Source organism: Aphelocoma coerulescens, chromosome 5, assembly GCF_041296385.1.
Source record: "Aphelocoma coerulescens isolate FSJ_1873_10779 chromosome 5, UR_Acoe_1.0, whole genome shotgun sequence".
Lineage (NCBI taxonomy): Eukaryota > Metazoa > Chordata > Aves > Passeriformes > Corvidae > Aphelocoma > Aphelocoma coerulescens.
Window position 1 is genome coordinate 5,935,034 of NC_091019.1, and position 27,506 is coordinate 5,962,539.

General features: G+C 42.3%; 1 protein-coding gene and 1 long non-coding RNA gene across 13 annotated transcripts in view; one reads left to right on the forward strand and one right to left on the reverse strand.

The window, feature by feature from the left end:
• The window catches only part of NAV2 (neuron navigator 2), a 371,496-nt gene that overhangs the window by 156,213 nt on the left and 187,777 nt on the right, over positions 1-27,506 (forward strand). For 2 of the 12 annotated variants that reach the window (XM_069016438.1, XM_069016441.1), the window contains exons 1-2: positions 13,219-13,375; positions 13,754-14,150. The exons of 7 other annotated variants lie outside the window; for them this stretch is intronic. In XM_069016438.1, coding sequence (XP_068872539.1) covers positions 13,893-14,150 — 258 coding nt within the window. In that variant the 5' untranslated portion in view covers positions 13,219-13,375; positions 13,754-13,892. Of the gene's footprint in view, positions 1-13,218; positions 13,410-13,753; positions 14,151-27,506 lie in introns of those variants that run through there. 3 more of the 12 variants (XM_069016439.1, XM_069016440.1, XM_069016451.1) reach the window with 3 other exon arrangements.
• LOC138111164 (uncharacterized) lies at positions 9,927-12,871 on the reverse strand. Its single transcript, XR_011151261.1, has 2 exons — positions 12,615-12,871; positions 9,927-11,217 (listed from the first exon to the last, which is right to left on the reverse strand). It is a non-coding gene; the product is annotated as an uncharacterized lncRNA (long non-coding RNA).

Consider the following 27,506-nt stretch of genomic DNA (forward strand, 5'->3'; position numbering starts at 1 on the left):
TGGCCAGATCTGTGGTGCTCTGTTCCTGTTAGGAAGTTCAAGTTGAGTAAGTGTGGCTTGTGTCCTGACTACAGACCCTTCAAACACTTCCTGGCCGGTCACAAGGGCTGTCCTTGGGAAAGAGCAGCTTGCTCACCTTGCAGCGGGGCACTGGAGGTGGCGTGGAGCACGTCAGGGCCGTCACAACCACCGCGATGGAATTGTTGTGGAGATAGCAAAAGCCATCTGCTGTTTGTCCCCCCTGCCTGCTCGCTGTCCAGGGAGCCCGTGCCAGCCTCGCCTGCCAAGCCTGGCTGACAGGGTGCCAGGCTGTCACGTGGAGAGGGCCTGGCTGCCGTGGGGACTGGGCCACAGGCTTGGTGACCCATTTGCAGGTGACATTGTACGTGTGTGTGGAAAAGGCCTGGCTGTCAGCTGAGGGAGGGAAGCTGGGGAGAAGGGTGTGATGGGCGCTGGAGCGCGCCTGGTGCAGCTGCTGCCTCTGCAGCACGGAGGGGTGGTCCTGATAATGTGTTCTCACTCTCCTCAGATTACGGCTGCCAGAATTGGTCTTGTGCCTGCTCCTTCCCTGGAGAGAGAGAGCTGTGTGGGACTCATCCCAGCATCACTGTGCAGAGATGACCTTGCAGTTGCTGCTGTGCCTGTGGTGGGATGTTGAACCTCAGTGGTCTTTGTGGGTCCATTCCAGCTCAGGATATTTTGTGAACCTGTCTGTGCTGAAAGGGTTGGGGCAGGCTACAGGGGTGTTTGTGTGGAGCACTGGGATGGGGTGCATGGGCTGTGTGCAGATGTGTTGATATCCCAGATGGCAAATAGTCACTGTAAATCTTCTGTGCAAGAGTCTGAAGTTCTTTGAAATACCACCAGGAAACAACATCAAGCTTGTTGAACAAACAAAGTGTTAAAAGAATATTAGGGTTGCCTAAATACTAAGGTTAAGAACCCAAAGTTTAGGAAATGCCAAATACAACATGTCCCAGATATTTGTTTTTTTTACATTTTGTTAGATAAAGCCTATTTGTCATGATGATACAGTTTTTAAGGGCGTGATCATATACTGTTTTTTCCAATGCTGGTCTTATAGAGCAGTGAATTAGCAACCAGTTATTTAATAGTGTGTTTAATTAAGAAAGAACAGTATGTGAGACTCTCAGCTTTATTTACTGTACTTAACTAAATTCCTCCCTAACGGCAAAATTTTTGTTTTCCTTCCCTCCTGACACCCTCATGGATTTTTCCTGGTGTGTGCTTCCCAGTGCACAGTGCTAATCAGTTTAATATCTGAATACTGTATTGGCAGTAATGTGCCTTCACCTCACCTCTGGATGAGGTTTGGTGGGTTATGGGGATGCTGTAATCTCTGTTACGTAAATAGGGGCCTGAAACACTGGGAAGGTTAAAATTAGTATTCTGTTAACTTCATGCATGAAATGTGAACCTGATTTTGGGGCATACACTGTGTAGTGTTTTACAGGTTCAGAGCTTCCATGTCCTAATGCTCTCTCTCTCCGTATCTGGGTGTTCATCCCAGTCCTGTTCCCATTGTTGGCTCTGCTCTTCACACCTTCCTCTTTAGAACCAGTTTCCATCTCCATGTCCTTCCATAATCCATGCTGTCAGCCCCACATACAGGTTTTCTCTTTGAGCCTTGTTATCCTCCCTGCTGCTTAGAATCCTCCTTTTGTTTCTTCTGGTCCCCCTTGGACTGGGGAGTGCTCAGTCCAGCTGTGGGCCTGGTCCCTCACTCATGGGAGCAGTGTGGTGTTCAGGAGCACAGACTCAGCAGACGTCAGCTGCTGAATTTAAGTGTTCTTATGGACCATGTGTAAGCAGAAGTGATTTTACAATCAGCTGTGTTGTGTGTGTTTTCATAAAAACCATGTTAAACTTATTTCTGGCACAAACCTAACTACCTTGCCCAATCCCGAGTTCCTTGTTCAAAGCTCTGGAGTGCCTGAGCTGTTGAAGCAAAGGTCACTGGTGCTTTTCTACCTTGGTTCTGGCATTTTGGTTAAAGCATTCCAAAATTTCCAGCCTGAGGTGGGCACTGGCACTGTGTGCTTCATACCAGAGTGTTAAGTTGCACAAAACGATCAGCAGCTGAGAACAAAGTATTGGAGTGAGGAGTCTCTCAGTGGGCTTTAAAAAGTTGATAATGATGTTTAGAAGAATGATATCTGCTATTTAGTTATTTCCTAATGAAGTTTGAACTTCCTGTGATCAAATGGGTGGCATAGGCACAGTCCTGCCTGTCCCAGCACTCCCAGTGTGTTTGGGCAGCAAGTGCTCGTGGTGGGCTTACAGTGATGAATTCTCATTGATCTTTGCTAATGCCAAGTTAAAGCTTTGGTATTTGCTAGTGCTCTGATTTTTTTACGGCATGCTAATTACTCCTTTGAATTGGAAATGCTTGTTCAGCACAGGGTAAGAGAGATTGGAATTGGTGATGCTGTGCTGCAAATAGTGTCAAACTTTTCCTGCTTATGTTGAAGTGCTGTTCTGGTTGTCTCAGGTCGAATTAGACATCACCACATTTTTTATTCAGCTCACAGTATGTGTGTGTGCACACATGCATATGCATACATAGCTGTAATTTTTTTATTGTTGTACTAACAGTAGTACTGTCCAGGAGAAATTTTTTTCCTAACATCATGGTAGAAACATCATGGTGATTTTGGAAATGGATGCAGCTGTCTGAAAATGTAAGAGAAGAGACAAAGTAGAAACATAAATATTTTGTGTCTGTGCAGAGAGACTAAAAGGTAATTAGCCAAGGGTAAATAAATGGCTTTGTTTTGAAAGACCCAAAATGGTGACCCAAAATGTTTTGAAAGGCTTTCTGAATGATGGCATTTCTGTGTTCAAAGTTCCAGTCCAGGAATCTCAGACAAAAGTGATAACTGTTGGCAGGGGAGAGCAGTGGAAAGTTATGCCTGCAATAGGAAATCATCTCACTTTTAAAAGTGAACGTTTCTATTTCAGGTTTTAATTTTGATAATTAGCAGTAGCAGTTCATCCTCAAATTGCTCTTCTAACAGTAGGTGGTCCAGAATTGCATGAGGTAACTTAATATGCCCTTTTTTTTCCTGAGTCTGTAATTGGAAAAAGACAGGAACAGCTAACTGCCATTAATTGCACAAGCTATTTACAGCACAGAAAAATTGGTTTCTCATTTGTATACATGCAGAACAGTGTTAGCACTGCTGCAAAGTGCTGCACTTCAGAGGTTTTGTTCTAATATTGAGTATCACATACTAATTCTTGTTGCTGAAGGTCTGCCTTGGCCTGTAGCTCACAATCACTTAGCCAGAGCATCTCTCCTGGTTCCCAGTTTGGTGTTAACGTATTCCCCAGGGCCTGCCTTTCTTCTGTGTCCTTGTATGTTCCTCTCACCTCTCCAGTGGATATGGCAGCTCCTTGTGTGGGATCTCTCATGGCTCACTGTGTTCCTGCCAGCCTTTCTGGTGCCCACAGACCTGTGGAAGATGCATGTCTCTCCTGGGTTTTGTTACACCAGCTCTTCCTGTGCTCTGCAGATGAAATGGGGATGCCTGAAGAGTCTGCTGAGAATGCAGCAGGTAGCCAAGGAACTTACTGAGATGTCCTGGTGCTGCAGGTTACACATATGTTGTACCTTAGGGTGAAAACATGCACTGTGGTTTACATTTGGTGTAGAAATCGCTGTTAATGCTGGCTAGGTTAATGTAAATTGCAAATCCTAGATGTAAGCATCTGTTCACATAATTCAGAGTGATAACACATTTGTGTTTGAGAGAGATGTGAGAGAAGAACTGAAAGGAAAATCACACTTAAACATGTGCTAACGTTTTATTCCTAAAATCTGATCCACTGGTTTCTTCTGCTGGCCCTCCTGCCTAAGCATTTCTTGTGATGGACCAGTTCATTGTTCATAGCTGATTTCCACTTTGGGTTCTTCCAGTAGATACTAATGGAATTTTAAAATTTTTATCTTTTATTTTATTTGGGAATAGTTGGGCTAATTCAGATTGAAAGGGCCTTCAGGAGGTCTTTAGTCTAACCTAATCAGAGCAGGGTCAACTGTGAGATCAGACCACAGTGCTCAAGGTTTTATCCAGTTGAGCCTTTCAGGAGTGACAAAATTGAATAGCTGGATGCCCAGTGATGTGTTTGTGAACAAAGATAAGGGGATACAGAGCTGGTTACAACTAAGGCTTGCCCCTGTTCTTCAGAAAGCCAGAGGTGCAAAGCTACGAGCTGTAATTGAAGGTGGAACAGATGTTACACGTGTATTGGAGCTTCACTGTGGATCCCTATCTAAAAAGATTTATAATTTCCCAGTTAATTTCCAGATGATCTTTTTTAACGTGCTGAGGTAGCAGATGTGTTTGTTGCATCCCACTCTTTAAAGTCATTTTAGGAAGTTAAACAGATGGATGCCTTTTGAATTCAGCAGCTGTAACAGCGTTGCTTCATGTGCCAACCAGGATGGAAGGAAACAGAGCAGCTGAGAAGTGCTTTGCCTGTGACAAGCTGACCCACTTGCCAACAGCCAGTAATGTGCTAATGTTGTGACAGGAATGATTGACTACACCTGCTTTTACAGTGGAATCAGTTGAGTTTCTAGACAGCTGGGCAAGCTTGAATACAGGTTGTTTTACTGCTGGAATAAACAAAGCTCATGTTAATTCTCATACAGGAGGTGATGATGTCTCAGAACACAGAAAATTATTCCATCATCTGTATGCCATTTATTTGAAAATAGGTTGTGTGTAACAGTGTCCTTGCCACTAAAATTTCAAGAGGAAATACGAAATTAAGAAAATTTCTCTCTCAGTGCTATGCCTTTGGCCTGTTGTTTGTTTTCCAGTGATAAACATCAGCCAGATCTTCCTTATGGCCATGGGGCATTCTGACACTGATACTTTCCCAAAGTATTCCAGACACTGAGAGCAGTGTTTTTAAAAATCATATGATACAGTGTGTAAAATAAATGCAATGCTGTCAGGTCTTTATACTGTAGCTTTAAACCATGTGAGTTCAGTACAGTGTCATGGGTAAAATTCAGGGTGGCAGGAGACCTGTCACCTTAAAAAAATAAAATTGGTTAAAAGTTGAAATATCAAAGCTGTTTAAGGCAACAAACATGTCATTAATCATTACACTGGGAACCTCCTTTGATTTGGTAAGAAACAAAATATTAAGACAGTGTTTATGAGTAGGTTTTTATGTCAGTTTTGGGTGGCAGATATTACAAATGCTTGAAAAAATCAGTGTTAGAACAGCAGGAGGGTTAGTTATCAGTTTGCTAATGGGAGAATGAGAGAACAAAGGAAATGTAAGGAAATTTGAGAAAGGAAGCTTGATCCTGCCTTGCGTGAGGCTGCGCAGTGGCCCTGCAGCACTTTAAATTTGATTATTCTGTGCTAGGTTAATAGAGAGATTAAAGAGTAACTGTTTCCTGTACATTTCCTTGTGAAGTGATCATTTAAGCTTTCTGGTTTAAAACTGAGTGTGATGTTTGGCAGGTGCAAGTAAACCTCTCCCTCAAATGAACATGTGATTTTTAAAAATAAAATGACTTATTACTTTCTGCTGGTTTTTTTTTTCCCCACAGTTTATGGGTTAGGTAGTCCTCATCAAATTCCCTTGCTGGATCATCACATTGGCGAGGGAGGTTGGTTTTGCAGATGTTGACTCTCAAGAATGTTCATGGCTGTTGGGTTGATGGTTGATTTATGTCTGTGTAAATCTGAAGAAGCTTCACTGAACTTTTTGATTTAAGAATTTCAGTAGAACCATTACCCCAAAATTTAGCTTATAAGGATGCACTTTTATTTTCCATAAACATCAACTCAGGACAAATCTTTCTTTAAAGGAGCTGTGGAGGTAGGCAGCATTCATGCCAGGGCATTGTGTTATGCACTTTTTGTGTTTCTTTTGATACCACTGTGAACAATCTGGGTTTGTAGATTATTTTTTTCTGGTACATGTTCAGAAATAGCTGGTGTTTGTAATACTGCAATTAGTAACCTTACATGGTGCATTGCAGGTGACTTCCAGCAGAGAACTGCTCCTGAATGGTTGGAATGGTTGCCCTGTTGGTTGCCCTGTAGAAATGCTCCCCCTTTTTTTTTTTTTTTTTTTTTTTTTTTTTTTTTTTTTTTTTGGATTCTAGGGAAGAGTGGCTGCCTGCAGGCTTGGGTTGTGAAGTGTACTTGGCAAAACCTGGAAGTGTAGGATGATATTCATCATTCCCTGATACCAGCTGGCAGTTGGTGAGCACCACAAGCTCTTCTTCCATGGCTCCAGAGCTGCACTGTGCAGCTGAACTGGATGCTTGGGCTCAGTAGGCAAGAGGATTTTTTAAAATACAAATTGATAGGAAATATGTGCTATGGGGAATGGAGATAATGTGCGTATATGATAGGATTGGAATCATTATGTAAAGAAGATTTGAATAAATACTTCAAATTTGGATGTTAGCTGTAGAGAAACTACATTGATTTAGGGCAAGTGAAAATCTGGTCCTTGCCACTTAGTTTGAGCAGTGATACTTTGCTCTTTACAAAATAGCTGAAGTTGCTTAATGGTAATCTGGCCAATTTGTGTTTGTTCAGAACTGCTGATGTGGGAGAGACTGATGGCAGCTGAGGCTGGGTTGGAATGCTTAAGCAGATCCAGCTGTAAAAAGGCTTTGAAATGCAGCCTTTTCTTCCAATCCACTTCTCAGATGGTTTCTACCTTTAGGCTCTGACAACTCTTCCAGATGATGGAGCAGGTGTATTTGAAGCGTGCCAGCAAGGTTACAGAAGGGGACTACCTGATGATGTGAGGTTGTTAGCTTGTAAGTGATGGCTATTTTTAACATGCCACTTCTTGAGAGGGTAGAGAGAATAGCAGCAGAGGAAAGAGAGCATTTTTTTAGGTCCTCTCCTTCCTATTTCCTCTTAACTTGATGGTTCTTAAAGTCAAGAGTAGTTTCTGGTATTTATATCATCATCATCATCATCACCTTTCTTCTGTGATATGCTCATTAGTCACAGATGTTTTCCTTGCTTTTCCAAACACACGAAGCCATGGGCAATGTCAAGTCAGGCATAAAATAATATAGGAGCCGGTACTATTAACCTTGTGGAAACAAAGGACACATGAATAGATTAAGAATACCCAGATGCACATCTCTGTTGGGAAGACGTGATTTGCAAGTCTCTTTCCAAAATGGTATTGCAGTATTTATTCCAGGTGCTGTTAGTGGCATGGAGAGATGATGTCCATTGTTATGGTCACAGACACTGAGATGTGCAAGTCGAGGTGAGCTATAGGTTGGCCTGACAGAGCTCCTCTGTTAGGATCATAAAGATTATTCATGTGTTTATGCTTTACACAGTGGTCACTGCTGTGACTACACCACAGACAAATAGTAAGCATCTAAATCTTACACCACCACAGAAAACATTAATTCAAAGAAGCTCTTGCATTCCTCATCCCTTTCTGTTCCTGATGAGTTGAAGTGCGAGGAATGAACTTTTCACACAACGTCAGAGAGATGGACCTTTCCAAAGCCCATCACAGAACCCCATAGCAGTGTGCGTCTCAAGACAGCTGAGGCCAGTTTTTATTAGATTGTGAGAAACTGATATGGCTACAAATCCAAAGGCAATGGGAGCATAATGAATTCAAAGCTGTGAGTGTGCATTTGCTATGATAATAGAAACTTAGGAAGCTATTGAGTGAAGCACTACTACAGGCTTACATTACAAAACCATGAAGCGTTCTGGTACAAAGTGGGATTAAATGTGAGCATTGTTCAGAAGATGCTAATTTAAAATGGGGCCATTTTTTGTCACTGTGCAAGAGCATCTGCCTCTATCACTGGTGCAGCCAGTGAACTTTCCTGTGTATTTTCTGAAAATGAGTGGAACAGATGTTCTTGTCCAGGTGGAACTTGGCTTGTGTATTTTTTAAAATTTGACACCATTATAAAATTAAATGGAATTAAACCCAGTGTGAATTAGAAGCATGTCAGGGGATTACAAATGGAATTTTAGATCAGAATTAGTGTAATGCAGACAAGATTCTGTCAAAAGAACTGGGAACAGAACCAAGGTTTCCTCCTCTTCTCACTGCTCTATATAAAGAACTCACATGTACAGATTATAATTGCTGTGGTGAGAGGATGCCAAATTATATAATGCTTCTATCCACATTCCTCTTTCTAATCTCTACTGTTCCCCTTGGGGGAACACAACAAAAAATTGTGGGGTTTACACCTTTACTCCTCTACACCTTTATGGGTTGTTTCATAGAATGGTAATGTAAATGTGCAGATGGGATCAGGCTTTTCCATATTTGATACTGACCAGGGACAAAAGATGGATGTGAATGTGCAAAATGCCTGCAGTACCAAAAATAGGTCCATATTTATTCCTGTCATAACTTCACTTAAGTTGATGGAGCTGTGCCAAAGCTGAACATGCCCACAGTCTATAGGACAGCTGCTTGGCAGTAGTAGAGCTTGATGAGAATGGGTTTGAGAGTACAATTAAGCCCTCTGATTCTGACAATGTGTGGTGACATTTTAGGGATATTCACCTCGGCTTGAAACGATTTTTCTGGGATATTGCAGGTACATCCTTAATGCTTAAAAGCCGAGGATAGTGTTGATCAAGGTATTTTCAAGCCTTGAGTTCAGTTCTATCAGCAGTTCTGAATCACCACACCAGCTAATGAGGTGTTCTAATTGATAGCATAATTCGACATGGTTTTTCCATTTAGGCTAATGTAACATTTGGCTTCGTTGAGGATGAATATTAACCACAAGTTGAAAGGAAGGTCTGATTCTCTGATCTTTTGCTACCTTTCGTCAAGCTTTTAATTTTACTTGCAATATCCACATGCAATCCATACAGGCATTTTCTTTCCACTTGGGTGTAGAGACCCTGTTCTGTTGTTAATTGGTAGTGCATGAGCTGTGGAGGCAGCTTCAATGGTTTCACTGTTCCAGAAACGTTCATCTCATTCATAAAGATCATCTGTTCAAAAGCAGTCAACCCTGGGCTTTTGTTCTGTTTACTGGCTTTGTTTTGGGCAATGTGCTGACTTGCCTACAAGCTCTTGAACTACAGGGCATTCAAATAGTTTCCTCTGATGTGTTAAGTTCTTGAGTTCACATGAGTCTGCTCACTAAAATTTTGAGAGTATTAAGCCAGTTCTCAACACCAGAGTCTTGGCACTTGAGTTGACACTACATGGTGCTGAGCAGCCACAGCTTGAGTCCAAAGCAGTGATACTTTCTGAGCTTCAAAATAAGCTGTGTAAGCCAAATCAGTAGGGTTTATTGTAGTTTCATTGTGTTGGTGGTTTTTTTTTTCTGACAGGGAAATAAAGTACTTGTTGATAGCATTTTTCCTTCCATATTCCCCCATTTGGGGAGTGGGTGGATGCTCCCTCGACTACAGGCAGATAAGGGGAGCGGGGGGGGGATTCAGGCAAAGGTACTCATCAGACTTAAAGATGTGAGGGAATTTCTCCGAGTCAGAGGCTTATCCAGCGTTTCTGGGAAGGAATGAAGCTCTTGTTTTTTTTGATAATTTGCCTCCTTTTTAAGATTACTTCTGGTTTAGACACAGAAATTTGGGTGATTCAAAACAGGGGAAGGGAAAACTGGTTGGGCTTTTCAAAGAAGATAAGAGACAGGTTCTCAGATCCCTTTGACTGTCCAAGAGAAGTAGTTTCTTTTAAAAATCCTAGCCTTAAAAACAGATTAAAATGAATTTTTATTTATTAAACAATAGCAACAACAAAAACAATTCAAAACCAAAACAAAACCAAAAATCCAGACAAGCCAAAGACAGACGAGAATTGATGTTGCCCATCTTTGCAGATAATGCCTGTAATGTGATGTAATTTATGATCTCATGGTGTGACTGCACTGCCACTGGATACAGCAGTTTGCATTTTAGTGCCATTATGCTGTGCTGTTTAGATATATACAGCAAAATCTGTGTAACATAAAAACTCCCCTGGGTTTTAGATGATAGAGGATTATTAGGTGCAAACTGAATCCATGAGAGAAGCAGTAACTCTAGGTCACTCTTCAAATGTGTTACCAGGAATTCACATTAAAGCTTTGGTGAAGAATGTGTCCATTTCACTGATTTGGCAGAACAGCTGTCAGGATCATAGACTGAGTGTATTCAGATGGCATCATCCTCAGTAGGCAGGACTGCACACTGAAAAATCAGTAAGATTCCCTTAAGTGTCCAAAGGAACTGTGGAATATTCAATCCACCATCATCAAAGGATCAGATTCCATAATTGTTAAAGGAGCAATGAAAGGAATCCTTTTCTTTTGGTCAAATTAACTTAGTGGCTGTTTTGGTATCCTGTAACCTAGCCAGTTTTCCAAGATAAAAACAGAACAACAAGAACTGGCAAGTTGGGCGCAGCAGGGATTGGTGGCCTGAACCTCATAAAACGTGTAAGTTTTAGAAGAACAGAATATAAAGCTGTCAGTTAGATCTTCTAATAGCTTTTAAACCTTACTGTATTTTATTACAGACCTAAAATTAGCCTGGTTTTCAGGCCTGGATCTTTTTCAAGATGTTCATACTGGAGCCCAACCTTCTCTTAGCCAGCAAGGCTGAGTTCTCAGCATGGAACAATGGAAATGGTGTTGGAGCATTTGACACATTTCTGCTCCAAGGACTACCAGTCCTCTCAGATGGTAAATGTACCTTCTTTATTGAATTGTAGGGTTTTGAAATTTTCTCAATAGCTGTGTTTAAGCTGACATTGTGCACAGTTATGACAGAACATTAGAAGATTTGTCTCGGTGGGATCTCAATGAGATGGATGAAGAGGGATGTGCATTCTTCCATCTGAAATTGGTGGATAAAGAGATTGAGGTGGAAGAAGTTACTTAAAAAACCAGCTACCATAAAATTTACCCTTTTGTAGTTTCTACAAAACAACCTGCAGAACTGGTACATGTGAAAGCAGATGTGCTGAAAAATCCCAGCAACAGCCAAAACTCAGCAGGTGAGCTTTATGTGTACTGTGGGAACTTGAATTACATTTTACATTGCAACGTTGAGAAAGAATAGTACTTTATAATAAGTAGAGCACAATTTCTGACTTTAGTCCTGCCATTTAGTCACTGTGTAACCTTGGGTCAGTCATTGAAGATGACATCTGCAGAAAGATCCAGCAATGCTGTCTTCATCCTGGACACACCTATAATACAATCCAAGAAATGCCTCAGTTTTCTATCTGAAAGAGTCTCAGATCTAAAAACCTGAGGTTTGCATCTTTAAAACCTCTTCAAAAGACAGTGTTAAATAGGCAGGTCCCAGCTCCCGTTGACATGAGTGATTGAGCATGATTGAGCCTTCCTTCCCCGAGCACTGCTCACAGCCTGGACGGAGCAGGGGCCGTGGGGCAGGGCTTCCTCTGTCCTACCGAGTAGCTTCACCCAGTGTGTATTTCAAATACTTCAAGTGTAGGTCCATTGCTTCTCTGGATGCCGCATCCCTGGAAGTGTTCAAGGCCAGGTTGGATGGGGATTTGAGCAACCTGGACTAGTGGAAGCTGTCCTGCCCATGGCAGGGGGGGTTGGAACTCAATGATCTTTAAGATCACTTCGAACCCAAACCACTCTCTCCTTGCTGGGATCACTCTTTCCACCCAGGCATTGGTTTAGGGGTTCAGTATTTGGGGAGTGGATGAGGTGAGAATAAGGAGCTGAAGGAAGCGGCCCTACTCAGGAAATAAAGCAACTAACTGGGACTGTGATGAGGTTGTGATTTAAATGCTCCTTTTGCTTCCATGTCTCATGTTGCTTTTGTGAATATTATTCTGAGGCACCCTCCCTATAGTCATAGAATTGTTAAGGTTGGAAAAGACCTCCAAGATCATCAAATCCAACTGTTAACCCAGCACTGCCATATTACCACTAAACCATGTCCCCAATATCCATGTGTTTTCTGAATACTTCCCTGAGCAGCCTGTTCCAATGCCTGACAATCCTTTCTGTGAAGAAATTTTTCCTAATATCTGATCTAAACCTCCCCTGGCACCACTTGGCCATTTCCTCTCCTCCTGTCACTTGTAACTTGGGAGCAGCGCCTGACTCCCACTGACTACAGTCTCCTTCCAGGGGGTTGTAGAGAGCCAGAAGGTCCCCCCTGAGCCTCCCTTTCTCCAGGCTGAGCCCCCCCCAACTCCCTCAGCCGCTCCTCATCAGACTTGTGCTCCATTCCCAGCTTCATTCCCTTCTCTGGACTCACTCCAGCCCCCTTTCTTGTAGTGAGGGATAAGTCAAAGCCTTTGCCTGCCCTTACAGACCTGCTGAAAATTGGGCACTGTGGCACTGCGTATCTTGGTGCTGAACCCCCCCATACATTTCTTGGTGCCTTGATTTGCACACTGATAATCTTCCACTGTCCAGGATGGTGCAGGTGTGTGCAGGAAGAGGAACATGTGCGGCTCTGAAATGTGTCAGGATGAACAGGAATGGGGGATCCGGGGGTTGTAACGGATCCTGGCATCCACAGAGCAGCGTGAGGAGGAACCTGCGACACTGAAAGGCTCCCCAAAGCCAAGTGTTGCTAAAATAGGGCCGGATTACTCACTGTGCTTATTCAAATTCCTGTTGATGCTGGCAGCGGCAGTTCTTCCCGAAAAGCCACGAACAATGAGTCACCTCCAGGTGTTTTGATTTGAATTTTTTTTTCTTTTTCAAATTTCAAAAAGAAACCGCTCCGTGTCGCGGCCCCCGGAGCATCCCTTCAGACCCTTCCGCCCCGCGGGTCTCCCTGCCCGCCGCGGGAGCCGAGGCCGCTCCTCCCCCTGCGGAGAGAGGGAGAGATTTCTTCGTTATTTATTTATTTTTTTTTGTTCCTGCTCGGAGCGGGCAGGACCAATCCGGGGCCCGCCCTGCCCGCTCGGAGCCGGCGGGGCCGGGCAGCCGCCGCCTCCCGCCCGGCTGGTCCCGGCCCCCCCGGGATGCGCCGAGCAGCGCCGGGCGGGAGCCCGCTCCACTGCGGGAGGGAGCATGAGCTGCCGGCTGCTTTCCCTTCCCTCTCACAGCTGAATCGCTTTTACTTTAAATTTTTTTTCTCTCCCTCCCCCCCAGCTTTTTATGCCCAGCACTGGGGGAGCCGGGAGATTTTGTGGCCACTGACATATTTTGATTTAAAATCGCTGTCAGTGGACGTTTCTCCTTCTGCTCCGGCATCGTTGTCCTGTTCACAGCTATTTAGGCTTAAGAAGCTTGATTCTCTAAGGCTCGTATCCAAGGGCATCAGTCATTAACACACTGAGCTACATCTGCTTCTTGGCTAAGACTGAAGAAAGACATCTTAAGCTGGAAATCCTGCTCGCTCACTCCCTAGTGCGTACGGAAGGGGAAGCATATGCAGCAGCAGGTTCCCTTTTTTTTGTTTTTTTTTTTTTTTTTTTAATTCCAAAGGCTGCCTCACTTTGGAGATGCAGTGACAAGATAATGGAGTGAAAGTCTCTCATTTCCAGGCAAGAAAATTGCAGGAGTCAGATAGAGAAAGGAAGGAGCAAGTTACAGAGCAGAAATAGGAAAGAGGACAGTGGTAAAGAACTGAAAATAAAATTAGAGGAAACAGGTGGAAGGCTGGCATAAAGCTGGGCAGTATTTTAGGCTGAAAGTGGTGTGGTTTTCTTTCTTTTTTTCTTTTTCCCTTTCCTTTTTTTTAAAGTTTTTTTAAAATTGGTTTTATTGTTGATTTTAAATTCTAAGCTGATTTTGGAGATCTCTGCAGTGACCAGGCTGCTTTAGAGTAGAACAGCTTCCCAGCGTGTCCTTTTCTCTCTCCCTGCCTGCTGTCTCTGCTGTTGCTGCTGCTGACAGAAACGTGTTAGGAGAGCAGAAAGAGAAAATGCCAGCCATCCTGGTAGCCTCCAAAATGAAATCGGGACTACCTAAACCCGTACACAGCGCTGCTCCAATCCTGCATGTCCCAACGGCCAGGACCATCCCACAGCCCTGTTACCTGAAGTTTGGGAACAAGGTGGAGGTGACGAAGCCATTGTATTCCAGCCAGATTCCTCTCAAATCTTCCAATGGACAAGAAAACGCAGGAGATGGCCTCCCAGCAAGGAAGAGTAGCTCGGTAGAAAATGGATTTGACACACAGGTTAGCAGGCACCAAATGCTGGGGAGGTGTATGTGAGAATTTATTTCTGTGCTGAGAGCATGCAGCAGGTTTTCTGGGGTAAATAGCAGTGTGAGAAGGGATGTGCATGTGTGTGTGTGTGCTAACATCTGTCTGCAGTGGTGGGATGTTTTATATTCCACATAGTGGCATGTGTAATTCTGTCAGCATGATGGAGCTGATGGTGGGGTGCCGAGGGATGGGGCTGCATGTGCTGCTTGCCTGTGCTACCTTCTCTGTTGCCTTTGCTTGAACTTGGGGGGATTTACAGGAGGGAGATGGTAGAGATGTTGTTTGTGGGGTGTGTTCTTTGTGTGCTTTCTGTAGGTGCTAAGTGGAAGGGCTGGCTCGTGTGCCTGGGCTGGGGGAGGATTGCTGGTTGTCATGAATGTGTTTTGTGTTCGGTCACATACTGTACCAGAGCACTAGTTGTGTGAACATTCTGTGTTTGTAGCTGTGTGGGGAGTGAATGGGAGGCAGTGCTTGATGCTAGATTATAATATGCATGTCATTCAGTGCAGCTAAATTAAACAGATTATGTAGGAAATGAACGCTTAAGTGGAATTGCCTGTGTAATGCTGTACGTGCATGACATCATAGATACAGCACATCATCAATACACATATTTCAGGTTTCCCTTTAACCTGTGTCAGTCTTCTAATGCATTTTTATACATGCTGCGTGCTGCATAGGGAGGAGAAGTGTATGTTCCTCAGCTGGTTTAATTTCTGTGGGCAGGGTGAGGTTGTCAGCATGGCTGGGACTGCCCTGCACTGCTGTGCCCCGGTCAGCTCCGCAGCAGCGTGGGCACAGCGTGTGTGTTACTGTGCTACGGAGGGAGCAGAGCAGATGGGCTGCTGCAGCAAGCACAATTGATTGCCGTGGTACAGAGATGGCTGTACAGCCCTGTGATGTATTTTGGCAACAGCCATATATGTTACATGCTGCTTCTGCCAATATCCGAGCCCGGTGGAAGGTGATACCATTATGCTGAGAGAGGGAAACGATGACTGATACTCTACCTGGTTTTTCCCTTCTTCGAGGAATAATGGATCATCCCTACCACCTAGATTCTGAAATCTGTGGCCTCCTAACCCTGTTCCCTCCAGACGAGTGTGCCTACTGATTGGGGCATGTTTGACCGCGTGCCCCGATTTCAGGATGTGCTGCACTTTCGTTGCTGGTAGACAGGGTGACGTACTGAGCTGTTCAGGCCAGACACATATGACTGGATCAGTTCCTGAGGGACTGAGAGCAGGAAAAGGAGACAGCCAAGCATCGATGCAGGGTAGTGGCAGCAGACAGACCAACCTGTGCATCACATCTTGCCCTTACAAGAGAATCAAGTGCTCTCTCTCACTTGTGCCTGAGTCTGTCCTTGTGATTATGAAAGGTCAGCAAAATCTCATTATCTGCTGCCCTTTCTCTCACACATGCCATGGTTTCTGCATAGAAATCTTCATTGCTGAAAAAGTGGTTGTTATTCAGAAACACTTTCTCATCTTGTAACAGATTATGCTCACAGAGATCCTGCCAGTGGGAGCTGTTTGCAGTAGTAAGGGCAACACTATGGTGGTTTTAACCCTTACAGTGATGTGGAACAAACCCCATGTTTTGTAGCATGATGATGAAAGGGTCTTGATGCTAACTTGTTATACTTGAACAGGGAGTGATTTTGGCTAAAGAAATGTCAGATAATTTTACATTTTTAATTACTTCAGCATCAGGAGAGATCTTAAGCTTTGTATTTTCAGTAGCCTCCTCTGGCTGGCAGTCTGAGCAGATGACCAGCACCTTTTAAGGTGTGAATCAGGGAGGCTTTTTTCACTGTCTATTGTCTTGAATAAACACAGTCATTTTTTTGTTGGTCTTACTGATCCAGCTTTGATCCTTCTGCCCACAAAAGTAATGCAGGGTTTTGCCATTTGGAATGCCAGTCGATATCTAGAGGGAGATTTTTCCAGATGTGTTGTATCAAGGGCACTGTTTGTTCCTTTTCCTGCTGTTCCTCCCTGTCAAGGGAGGAGGAACAGGATGGATGGACAGCTGCCAGGTGATATGTCAGCACTGAAGCACTTTTATCTTGGAAGACCTTCAGCTGCATTCAGGTATAGAAGTGCTTGCTGATAATGTGCCTGGTAAGGTTTAGTCTTGAACACTGCATCAGGTCTGGATATCTTGAGAATCTGAGGGTGATCACTTTGCTTCTCTGGGTGGTTTATCTGAAGCACCAATGTGACCCTCACCATTTTACTGTGCAGGCACCTGGCATCACCTGTGAGAGAGGGAAGTTATATTCTTAAAGTAGACTTCAGAGTCCACAAGTTGGACCAATGCCAATTGTTTTGACACCTATCATCTGTAGATCTTGGTCCCTGTGCAGAATTTTCAGCCCACAAGGAAGGGACATCATATCCTCCCTCCTGTGTGGGCGGAGGGAGAATGAGAGGGAGATTGTATCACTGGGATCAATTCTCTTGGTTCTGGGAATATTTCAAGGAGTTGTTCTAAATCCCATTGAAGTAGGTCCTTTTTGCACTACATAGTACAAAATTTAGGGGCTTATTTGATTGATTATTCTGGAGAAGAGGCTGTGCCTAGTGCATAGTCCAGAAGCCACCATGTGAGGGTACCAGACTATGTTCTCATGCTGGGTTAGCATGTTTCAAGCCACTTGCACACCACTGCAAAGCTTCATGAGCTTTTTCGGTGCCAGGTGGTACCTTTCTTGAACCTGATTCTTCAGGGAATATGAGTACTGCAGGTGGTATTCATTAAACTACCAATTAAAAAAAAAACTTGCTGAAAATAAAGATGTCCTGTTCTGCTCACAAATGTGGTATCAGTGAAAACTTCTAAATGTTTTGCTAATTTTGTTCCTCTTGATATGGTTTTACATGTGTAAGCTGGATTTTATAACTGGAAATTTCGTGCCTTAAGGCCTTATAAGGGCAGTGTGTTTTTTAAAATGCTGTGCAATTTATAAAAAGCATACTTCAGAGTATTTCAGAGGCACTTTCCAAAGAAAGGTCTGAGGGTTTTAGCATCAAGCCCATTGTAAATGCTAGTAGGAAATCTTAGGTCGATGAATCATGGCAGTATCATTCCTATTTTACTGTTACTGATATACACACTCTATTTTTCCATATTAAATCCCCTGTGTTGTGCACAACGGTAACTGACTGTTGCACTGGTGCTTATTTTGTCTAATTTGAAAACACCGCCAATAAATTGTACCCATCTTTAGAGAGAATTGTTTTGGAAATATTTAACTTAGTTACCAGAGAAACTTCCATCGAGTAGATAGCAAGATTGTGATCTCTCATCTACAAAATGGTATTTCTCAGTGATTCTGAAAAAGTCGGATGCATTTGGCTACTAAATTTGCATTAGTTATTTAAGAGAGAAGTCACTGCCAATTAGGAGTCTGTGGGCATGGTATGATTGTTCGTGCAGATGCAAGAAGGAAGATGCCATGCAGGCATGGAGTCTGCTGCCATGTTATTGTGAATGTCACTGAAGGAGATCGTGGATTTAATTACTGTGTTTATTGCTGCTAGGTTGTATTCTCCTGCTTCTTGATTTTTTTTCTCCAGAGAACCTAGAAGATAATCACTGTTTGTATCTGCAGTAACTGAAGCAGCACTAAAGGCACCAGGACCTTGCTAAATGGTTGGTCCCACCCTTCCACTAAAACACTTCAAGTTAAGAGACATCTGTTTAACCTGGGTTTAAAGTATGTATGTTCAGCAATTACCCGTAATTGTGCTTAGTTTGGCTGGGAGCGGTGGGGGTAGGAATTTGTATTTCTTTTCAAACTTCTTTGCAATACTCATTTGCTGAAAACCAGACAGTTGCTCTCTCCTGGTGGACCTGGCAGACAGGTGCTCACTTGGCTGTGATGTTCTCCTTCACTTTTCTCTTTCCCTGCACTAGGCAAAGCCTAGGATTTCTAGAACTCTTGCAACTTCTTGTGCTATCTACTGAACTTTTTCAGTCTCCCTAGACTTCTTTTTTTAAAGGAATTCAGTTTAAAACTGCTTAGATGTCATTGTCTGAAATCAAGCTATCTTGCTCAGCTAGATTTTTCTTCATATTGCTTTCCCAGTTTGTGAAGATCTTGTTGAGTTGGGCAGCCTGGATCTGGGGTGGTCTGGTTCTGAGGTGTTCTAGATGTCCCTGTTTTCTAGTCTTACACTAGATTTTTCTCCTAGTGATTTAGTTCTTCTTTCCTAATTTGTCAAGGTCATCTACATCTGGGGTGTGCTCCAAATGCATTTGCCACACCTGTCGAGGTTAAAAACATCTCTGTTTTTTTCCTCATTGCCCATTCTGTGGTCCAAGTAATGACAAGGGTATGGAAGCTCCGTTACAACTCCCCACAAATAAATCTAGTGGATAGCCATTCCCAGGTTGGTGGCACGCTGCTGGCATGTTCCAGGGAGTTTTTCAGTCAGCTGTGCACTGCTCTCAAACTGATTAACCTAATAGGTTCCTCCAGTTTTTTTCCACACTTCAAATTTAGGCTCACATCAACTGATGAGCACACGTGCCCCATGATCTGCTGGCTATCAGTTTCTCTTCTCTGCCTCACTCCCCTTGTGCTCATGCCATTAGCAATCCAAATGAAGCCACATAATTCAGATACTAGTAATTACTTTTCTATATTTTAATTAACTTTACCAGGAGCTGTTTAAACCTCTGTATCACTGTCTTGCTAATGTGAAGCTTCATAGAGAGAAAGATTAATGGAGTATATTGCAGAGAAATGATGCCTTCCCTTCTCACATGCATTAGCCATTTTTGTGTGTTATCCTGGGTTTCACAGTTCTAATGCTGAACCAGCTTGCAGAAGGGACAGGGATCAAGCAAATCTTTATCTGGACCCAGTCTAAAGTCAGATGAACATCGATTGGTTTCAGTGCCATCGCGTGAGCTGCCTCAGTGGTGTGAAATTTGGTCTTGCTACGACTGCTGAGCTAATTATAAACGCAATTATGAGAAATGTGGTCAATCATACTGATAACTTTCACATAAAAGATCGCTTTTTGCAATCGGAAGAAACCAAATGGGGTCGTGTTTAGGATGTGAACAAAGGATAGATTTTACTGCAGTTGTGAGAAGCTAAGAAAAGCTATAGATTCAGGCTATCAAAATACATAAGCACAAAATAAATGTGCAATTGGTACTAATGAGCTTGTTCATATGATTATAGTTATGTACCTAAGTACATTCCTACAAAAAGGCCTGTGCTGTATCTTCCTTTATGCTGGACTCTTTTTTTACACACTGTAAGCAATCTGAGGCTATCAAGTAGCCAAATTCTTCTTCTAGTTATGATTACAGTGGGTTTGATATATTTTTAGATACATAATGAAAAATATTTCATTGTTGGGAGGTTGCTCCAGATGAAGTGTTCCCAGACAGATAACAAGGAAACAATTCCAAAGTTGTTTTATTGTGATGAGTAACATGGATTTTTCAGTGTTTTGTCTTTTCATATAAAGAGCTGCCTTTTCCAAAGCCCTGCATTTGAACAACAAGTGTAACATTGCACTATAAATTCTGGAGATTCCTTAATCATTGGGTTTTCATTTAGAATATGCAAACGGTTACTTGCACTCACAGTTCCATTTATTTTTTTTATCATACTGGAAAATATGGGGTTTTTTTCCCCTCTTACTTTTGACAGTCTATCTAACTATCTGGCTTGAAAATTTGAATATGCTTAACCTAAGAGCACCCCTCAGAGGTAGGGATATCGTTCTTATTTTACAGCGAACATTTATTAAATGGGTGTCTGAGGCACAAAGAAATTTAGCCAAGGTCAGAAAGTCTGCAGTTCTCTAGAAGATTACTAGCTAGTCCCCTGGTACTAGATTATCTTTCTCCTTTGCTGCTACTTGTTAACAGCTCAAAATGCTCATGCATATGGTGTCCGTGTGTTCTCCTTCTGTCCTTGAAACTGTTGTCTTACTCCATGAAGTTGAATTTCTTAAGTGAACACTCTCACTTTCTTTGTCCCTGTTTTAGCAAGTGATTTTTATCACCTTCTGCTGTGACACTTGATGCATAGTGACACCCAAGCAGAAAGAGGTACAAGGATATTAGTAGAGGAGAACAACAGATACTGCTTTTGAAATCTGCTGGCACTGAACCTGAGCTTTAGTTCTCAAAAAGAAAAAAAAAATCCAATTGTAAAGGGGTCTGGTAATCATGAACCTTTCCCAAGTTTCAAGTGTCTGAGAAATACCAAAAGAAATAAAATTGTGAGACCAACACCACTTGTGCTCTTTTTGCCTATCCAGAGGGTATCAGAAAAGAAAGCCTTTATTGATTGAGATAGCATGGATTAAGTTCTGGGTTTTGGAAATTAAGGGTAATTGGTATTGGCTGGCTTTAATTTCCTTTTAAGAGTCCTTTGAGAAAGATTGTCTACTCTGTAATTTCACTGTCCAGATTGTCTCACCAGTAGGTTTAAATCTCTGAATAATTTGTAGAGTATTTTAATGCTTCTAGCCTACAAGTTCCCTGTTCTTACCAAAGTGTAAGAAATTAAGGAGGTACTTAAAACAATAATTATTTTGCTTGAACTTTCCAAATTTGCAACAGAATAAATATCGTTAAGTGCTGTTTAAGAAGATACATTTGTGAATTAAGCAATAGCTGGGCCTTTAATGAAAGGATGTGTGTTCTGCTCTTGACCTTTTTTCCTATTTGTTTTTTTGCTTCTTGAAGCCTTGGAGCTAAACCTTCTACTTTTTATTTTGGTATAAATCAAGAGATGCTCTTAAAACTTTAACCCATTAATCTATTTTTTCCTTGCAGCAAACTGTAGAATCTCATTCTTCTGAGAAATTCACCTGGCTAAAAATACCCTGCTTTAGTGTTATTTTTAGAAACATCTATATTTGAAGTATATAAATGGTTAGATATTATGTGTATTATTAGACATGAACTGTTGGTACATTTTGTAACAGGAAGCTGCTGGTTTTCCATTCACCAATAACTGGAATTCAGTCAAACACTTGGCACTTAGTTGTATGCCTCTAATTTTATCTGTAAATTGTTTTTTCTGAAATAGTTTGTGGAAACAGTCTCAGTTTCTTCAGTTTTGCAAAGCATAGGCATGGAAATAACTGCTAAAACTTAAAACAAATAAACCACCTATTAAAATAAATGAGAAAACAGGTCACTTCTTATTTTAAAATAGGCTGAGATCTGAAGTTTTATTCTCATTCCACCTTTTTTTTGCCTCTTGAAAGTATTTTTGGGTGTGTTATCCTTGGATTATTTTTCATTTTAATTTTGGGTTATTTTAGAATTGGAAGCAATGTGTGGGAAAACAATGCCTGAAAGGAAAAAAATACCCAAATTCTGTATTTGAAAATGCACTTTTACCAGGACTTTTTCCCCTGTGCATGTTGAGTTTTGGACTGTCATATCATCATATTTTGACAATGTCTTGTTTACTTGCATTTTTTTAGCCTGTGTTCATCTCTTGGACTTTTCCTTAAGTCCTTTCCCCTGTGTGTTTTATTTTGTCTCTACAGCTGTGGCTACAAGTTGCCGTATCCTTTTTTTCACGGTTGGAAGGAGTCCCTAATTGTCTTTATTTTACCTAACATGTCACTGATATTGATCCATTTCTTCTGTCTTGTCCTTTATGTAATGACAGCCATGATATAATCCAAAAGTGCCTTGGCATTACTGGGCTGTGAAGCCTTCTTGGAGAAAGCCAGAGATGTTTGTCTTACCTGCTGAACAAAGTGACCTAGTTATACACATCCAGGCTTTCTCATGAAAAATGCAATCCATAAATAAATAAAAACCCTAAACCAGCCCTTGACAGGCTGGCTTACTCTCTGGCTGCTGCAGTAGCTTTTCTCAGTGCTGGGGTCTTGTTGGCTTGGTTCCACTTTCTCCAAACCAAAGGGTTGAACCAACTTCCCTGATCATTTCCATGTTCTCCCTCATCTCCCAAATAACACTGTACGAGCTGACAAGGCCTTTGAGCCAAAGCAGCTAGACTTTTCAGAGTGTTTAGGAAGAACATCTTCTAGAACAGCTGTCTGAGGACACCCATGCTTTGCTCTTGGGAGAAGTGGAAGAGGTGTGTGATAGGCTGGCATTCTAATTTTATGTATTTTATGCCTCATGGAGTGACATTCTCAGTTGTGAAGACTGTTGTAGTTGTACCTTTTTGTGTCATGCAATGAGAGGATCTTCCCTGATAGGATTGCTTATCTTCTGCTGGAAATGCTGACCAGAAATTATTACATTGTCTTTTTCTGCCATCTGTTAATTCTATATACTTGGTAGAACAAAATGAATACCCTGGTGGGATTTCATGTTGCTGATCTAGCTTGTGTGACATTTTATGGTGAGTATGGGTACTGAGACTTTGTTACACTTGTATATTTTGAAACAAATATTTAGAAGCAGATTCCTGTTTTCTTTAGCCATCTCCACTTGAGCCATGCCCACTGTTGGAAACTACAGGTAACTTCAGTACTGACATTTTGATCCACAATGATCAATGGGCAACTTCGATTGCAGCTGAAGGAGACAATAATTAGTGGATCAGTCTGGTGAGACGAATTTGATTCCACTTTAAATTATTCTCCATTTGCCAGAGCCCTATGGATATTTAAGTCTTCAAAAGCGGTCAAAAAATGTCACATGTTGTTTCAAGATCAAATGTGCATTGACCATTTTATGCAATAGCTTAGACTTTTGCTTTTCTTGCTCAATAACCAGGGGTCAGTCTGCTTCTCAGGACAGCCACATGTATTCCAGACTTGTCTGGGGCTTAACTGGGATGGATTATTTTGGGAAGGAGTATTTTTGGCATTGCTGCATCTTACTCCTCCGGGATGGGCTGGGGAGCACACAGGGGTCTGATCCTCCATGGTAATGTGCCAGATGGGCACTGCCAAAGAAAGCTGGCAGAAAGGTGCCAGGTCCTCTAGCACGGAGCTGGAAAGTGGAGGCAGCAGCATCCTGTTCATCCCTACAGAGCCTCTCCAGGGGAATTGTAATGAATTTGCTTTATTTCACTGAATCAAACCGCTTTCTGCTTTTCAAGAGGGAAGAGCAGTGGTTGCCTAGGATCCTGTTTCCAAGCAGTCAGATACCAACTTCCCACATTGCAGCAATGTAGATTTTCCTTTCCTGCCTGTAAGATGCCTTTTGGCCTTTCCCTGGTAGGGTTTGGACCACGTGGGGTGATGGGTGGTGCAGCCACCAAGATGCAATGTTGTGTGGTGGGATGTTGTGGGTCACCACCACTGGTAAGTTGGTTTACCAGGTTGGATTAGCAAGGCAGTTTACCTTAGACACAAGAATTAATTCCACCTTCCCCTTGTTGAGCAGGTCAACAAGGAACCTGAAATAATAATTTTTAAAAGTCTGTGTAGCTCCTAGACTTCTTTTAATGGCAGATCCTTCACTCTCCTTTCAGCATTTCAGCTTTGTGCTGAAACTTAATCTCTTGGTCACAACAGTGTGAACTAAGGAAGATTTAGCCCTCTTTATTGCCTCCTGAGTGCTCTCAGGTTCAGCAGAAGAGGGTTTTGTGTTGAATAAATACAGATTTTCATCTGTTCCCTTTACAGTCTGAGAAATATCCACTGCTGTTGGACATGATGGAGGGGACTGATGCCACCCTTGGCTGCTGTGTCAGCATTTCTGAGCTGATGACCCGTCAGATCCACTCAGTGTTTATTGTGCAGCATTAAGCAAAGAGAGATTTGAAATTTCAGTGTTCCACTGGCAAATAATTGAATTTTAAATAATTTTTCAGTGGTTCTTAGTAGCATATAAAAATGGATTTTCAACGGATAAGAGCCCCAGGCTTTCCATGCTCATGGGTGCGTTTTGGTCATGCAGACAATACCTGTGGTGGAAGGAGGCTCTTGCAAACCATCTTGTGAATAGCTGCAGCATCATTTAGAGCCACTACCCACCCTGCCTCCTCCTCTCCTCCCTGACAGCAGCTGAAATGGCAGGGCTTGATTTGGCCAGTACTTTGCATCATTTGCAGTAATGCTGCTGAATGCTGGGCTGGAATGGGTAGGAGCTCAGCTAATTTGCATGATTTAAAATGCCAGCTCGGTTTAATGTAGAGCAGCTGGTATATGCTTAACTCCTTCAGGAGAAAACTTAATACCAGCAGATCGCATTATCCAGGGCTACGCTACACATCTTGATTTATTTATTAATTTATCCCTTCTCCTCGCTGCTTCCTCGAGCGTTTGTAAAGATCACTTGTGCGCGGCTGGCGAAGGGCTCTGCTCGCTGCTGATATTTCTGTATCTTGCAGAGTTCACAAAGCAATTGGTCCCACTGTGTGACAAATACTTGTTGCAACTCCTGAGCATCCACTTACACACTGACCTTAGCTGATAGGACTCTAAATTAAGATGTGTCATGGTGAAGGGTGGTGAGATTAGTTGGAAGAGGGACAGGTGTAGAGGCCTGGATTATGGGGATTACTGCATGCTCAATTTCTTAAGGTTAAATTTCAAGGTTGAAAATGGCTAATTCCACAATTACGGAATTAGGATATGCTGTGCCATTCCTCTGGGTGCTGTGCCGGCAGCCAGAGTCACCTTGTGAGGGAAGGAGGACTTGGAGGATCAAAGAATTCCTTTGCTCCCCTGAAATAATTAGCATAACCTCGGTGAGAGGATGGAGGGAGCATAATCTTTTAATACCAACCTTTCTCAAAATTGACCTTGTCACAGGCAGATTCAGCCTCTCACAGAGAAACAGATGTGTGGTAGAGTCACTCTTACTGCATCAGAAATGCTGGCACAGTATATCATCCTCTGCCAAAATTCTCTTTGCCTTTCCCTGGGTGATCAGTTGCTTATGCCAAAGACTTTGAACATGCCTTTGGGTGAGCTGTGGGATACTGATGGACTTTACAGAATCAGGGCTTCCTTAAGGCACTTAAAATGGAGCTTTCTCTTCCTCTGGACATTATTCTGTCAAGCTTGAGCTAAGTTTTCTCATGAAACAACAGTTCCAAATGGTCACTTTTGAAGACCTTCATCAGTTTCAAGTGCAAGCCATTAAGCTGGTAGATAAAGCATGTGTTAGGTTCTTTTGACACGGGTGGGTCCTTAAGGGTTGCATCTCAAATTTGAGCATTTCTATTACCCCTTGTAAATCTTTGTGCCAGACAATACCATGTAGTTACTCGCTTGATATCAGTGCTGTGTTTGGTGGATGGGACAGGAAAGTCATGTGGTACAAGAGAAAGGACAAGTCTTCCCTAATGAAAACTGATTATTGTCTTTTTTGTTGTGAAAGGGAAACCTATAAGAAGATGACCTCCCATAACCTTCTTCCATGAATGTAGGCAAGATAAATTGTCCTTGGTGATGAAATACTTCATTCTTTCATCTTGTGTTGTCCCTGTGTAAGATCATTAGCATGCCTGCATGCTGTGGAAGATTACAGCCCTGCATTATATAAGCAAATCATTTATGTTGTAGTGTATGCATACTGCAACCAGGTTGAACATCTGAATGTTTTTGATGTATAATATGCAATTAAATTCAGCCATCTGAGAAAAAGCCTTTACTCTTGCAGGCCAAAAATATAGTTAAGCAACATGTATCCATCCTTTAAACAGACAGAAACCATTCTGTGAGACAGTTTAGAAGGTTCCTTTCTAGCTGAGGTAGAGCAGTGTGGTTTAGTAATTGGTTGTCAGGCACCAGGTCAAAACTTGGAACAAACGAGGCTATTTGTGTTTATCAAGTCTGATTCCAGGCTTCTGGAACAGGAGCAAATCAGCCAACTTTTCATATATACTGTGTGTGAGAGCTGTCTGTGAATTTGTACATCCTCAACAACCATGTCACTTGGGTGCCTCAATTATTGTTTGTTTTCTTTTTATAGCTAAGGGATAAGTTTATTTATTTTAATGCTTTGCCATTGGTTAATACAAACTTTTCAAGGATCCAAGCTTGACCTCTAATGCTTATTATTTCATTCCTTGCTATTTTCCACCACAGATATTTTTATTTTGCTGTTTTTAGGACTTTTCCAGCTGGCCAGAAGGTTAGGAAAGCCAATTCCACCAGACTGGACATGCTGTGAAAAAGCTTGAAGAAATGATAAAACTAGTCCTTATGGCACCCTCATTTTGAGCCTTTCTGCCAGGAAGGGTTTCAGTCCTAAAGGGCAGGGAAAAGGTGCAGGGTGAGTCTGTGAGCCACAGGCCATCAGCATCATTGTCACCTCCTTGCTGCCTGCTGCAGTTTGCCACCAGCAGCTCCCTTATCTCACAGGTGTTCTGCAGAGATAAATCCATTATAAATCCAAGCGGCTCAGGTAAAGTGATACCTGGAGCCATGAATTCCCTTAAATAGCTAACTGTGGGACTTCTAAACCTTCATGCATGTGTGATCTGTTTTTTTCTTATTGATCATTCTTCTTAAGGGAATACTTGAATCAAAGCAAGAGATACTCGATTTAAAGTTCTTTCCGGTAATGATTTAAGGATTTTAATAAAACCTGTGAAATAGAAGTCACACTGATCAGAGAAGATTCTCAGCCATAAACAGATATCATTACTTTTGGCTGTGCCTTCTGAAAACAGCAATTTATCCTTTATTGCTGAAAATAATTTAGAGAAGATGAGAATTGAAGAGCTGCACACGCTATTTCAAATTATAATGAGGAGTTTGTGGGCTGTGGTTTTCCATCTGCACTCTGCTTCCATGCCATCTGCCCACGAGGAGAAAATCATCAGCTGAGAAAACAGGAAGATGTCCTGCATTTAGGCAGCCACAGAACCACCAGTTACACATGAAACCTTGTGAGATTTGTAATGGAACCTGAGCCTGTGATACTACTGCTCTGAAAAGGAAAAGAGGAGTGTAAAAAAAGCCCGTTGAGATTTTGGAGGATGGAAAAAGAAGATTTTAAGCCCCATGAAATGCATGATTGACCACGTTAGTAGAAGCGAGGAATCTGCAGAGTGTTAATTTGTGGTATGTAAAACAGATCAGAACTATCTGTGAAGGCTGAGATTATGCTAATTTATGCAGTCCACATTGCTACTGCAGTTTAAAAATAGCTTCTTTTCTAGAGATCTAGAGCTACTGCATGTTGGCTTTGCATTTAGCTCTGCAAATTTTACCACTTTGAACACAGAACAAAGCCTGACTTATGTGGTCTTTTTATCACAGAATCACAGAATAGTTAAGGTTGGAAGGGACCTCTGGAGATCATCCAGTCCAACCCCCTGCCAAGGCAGGGTCACCGAGAGCAGATTACACAGGAAGGTGTCCTGGTGGGTTTTGAGTACTTCCAGAGGAG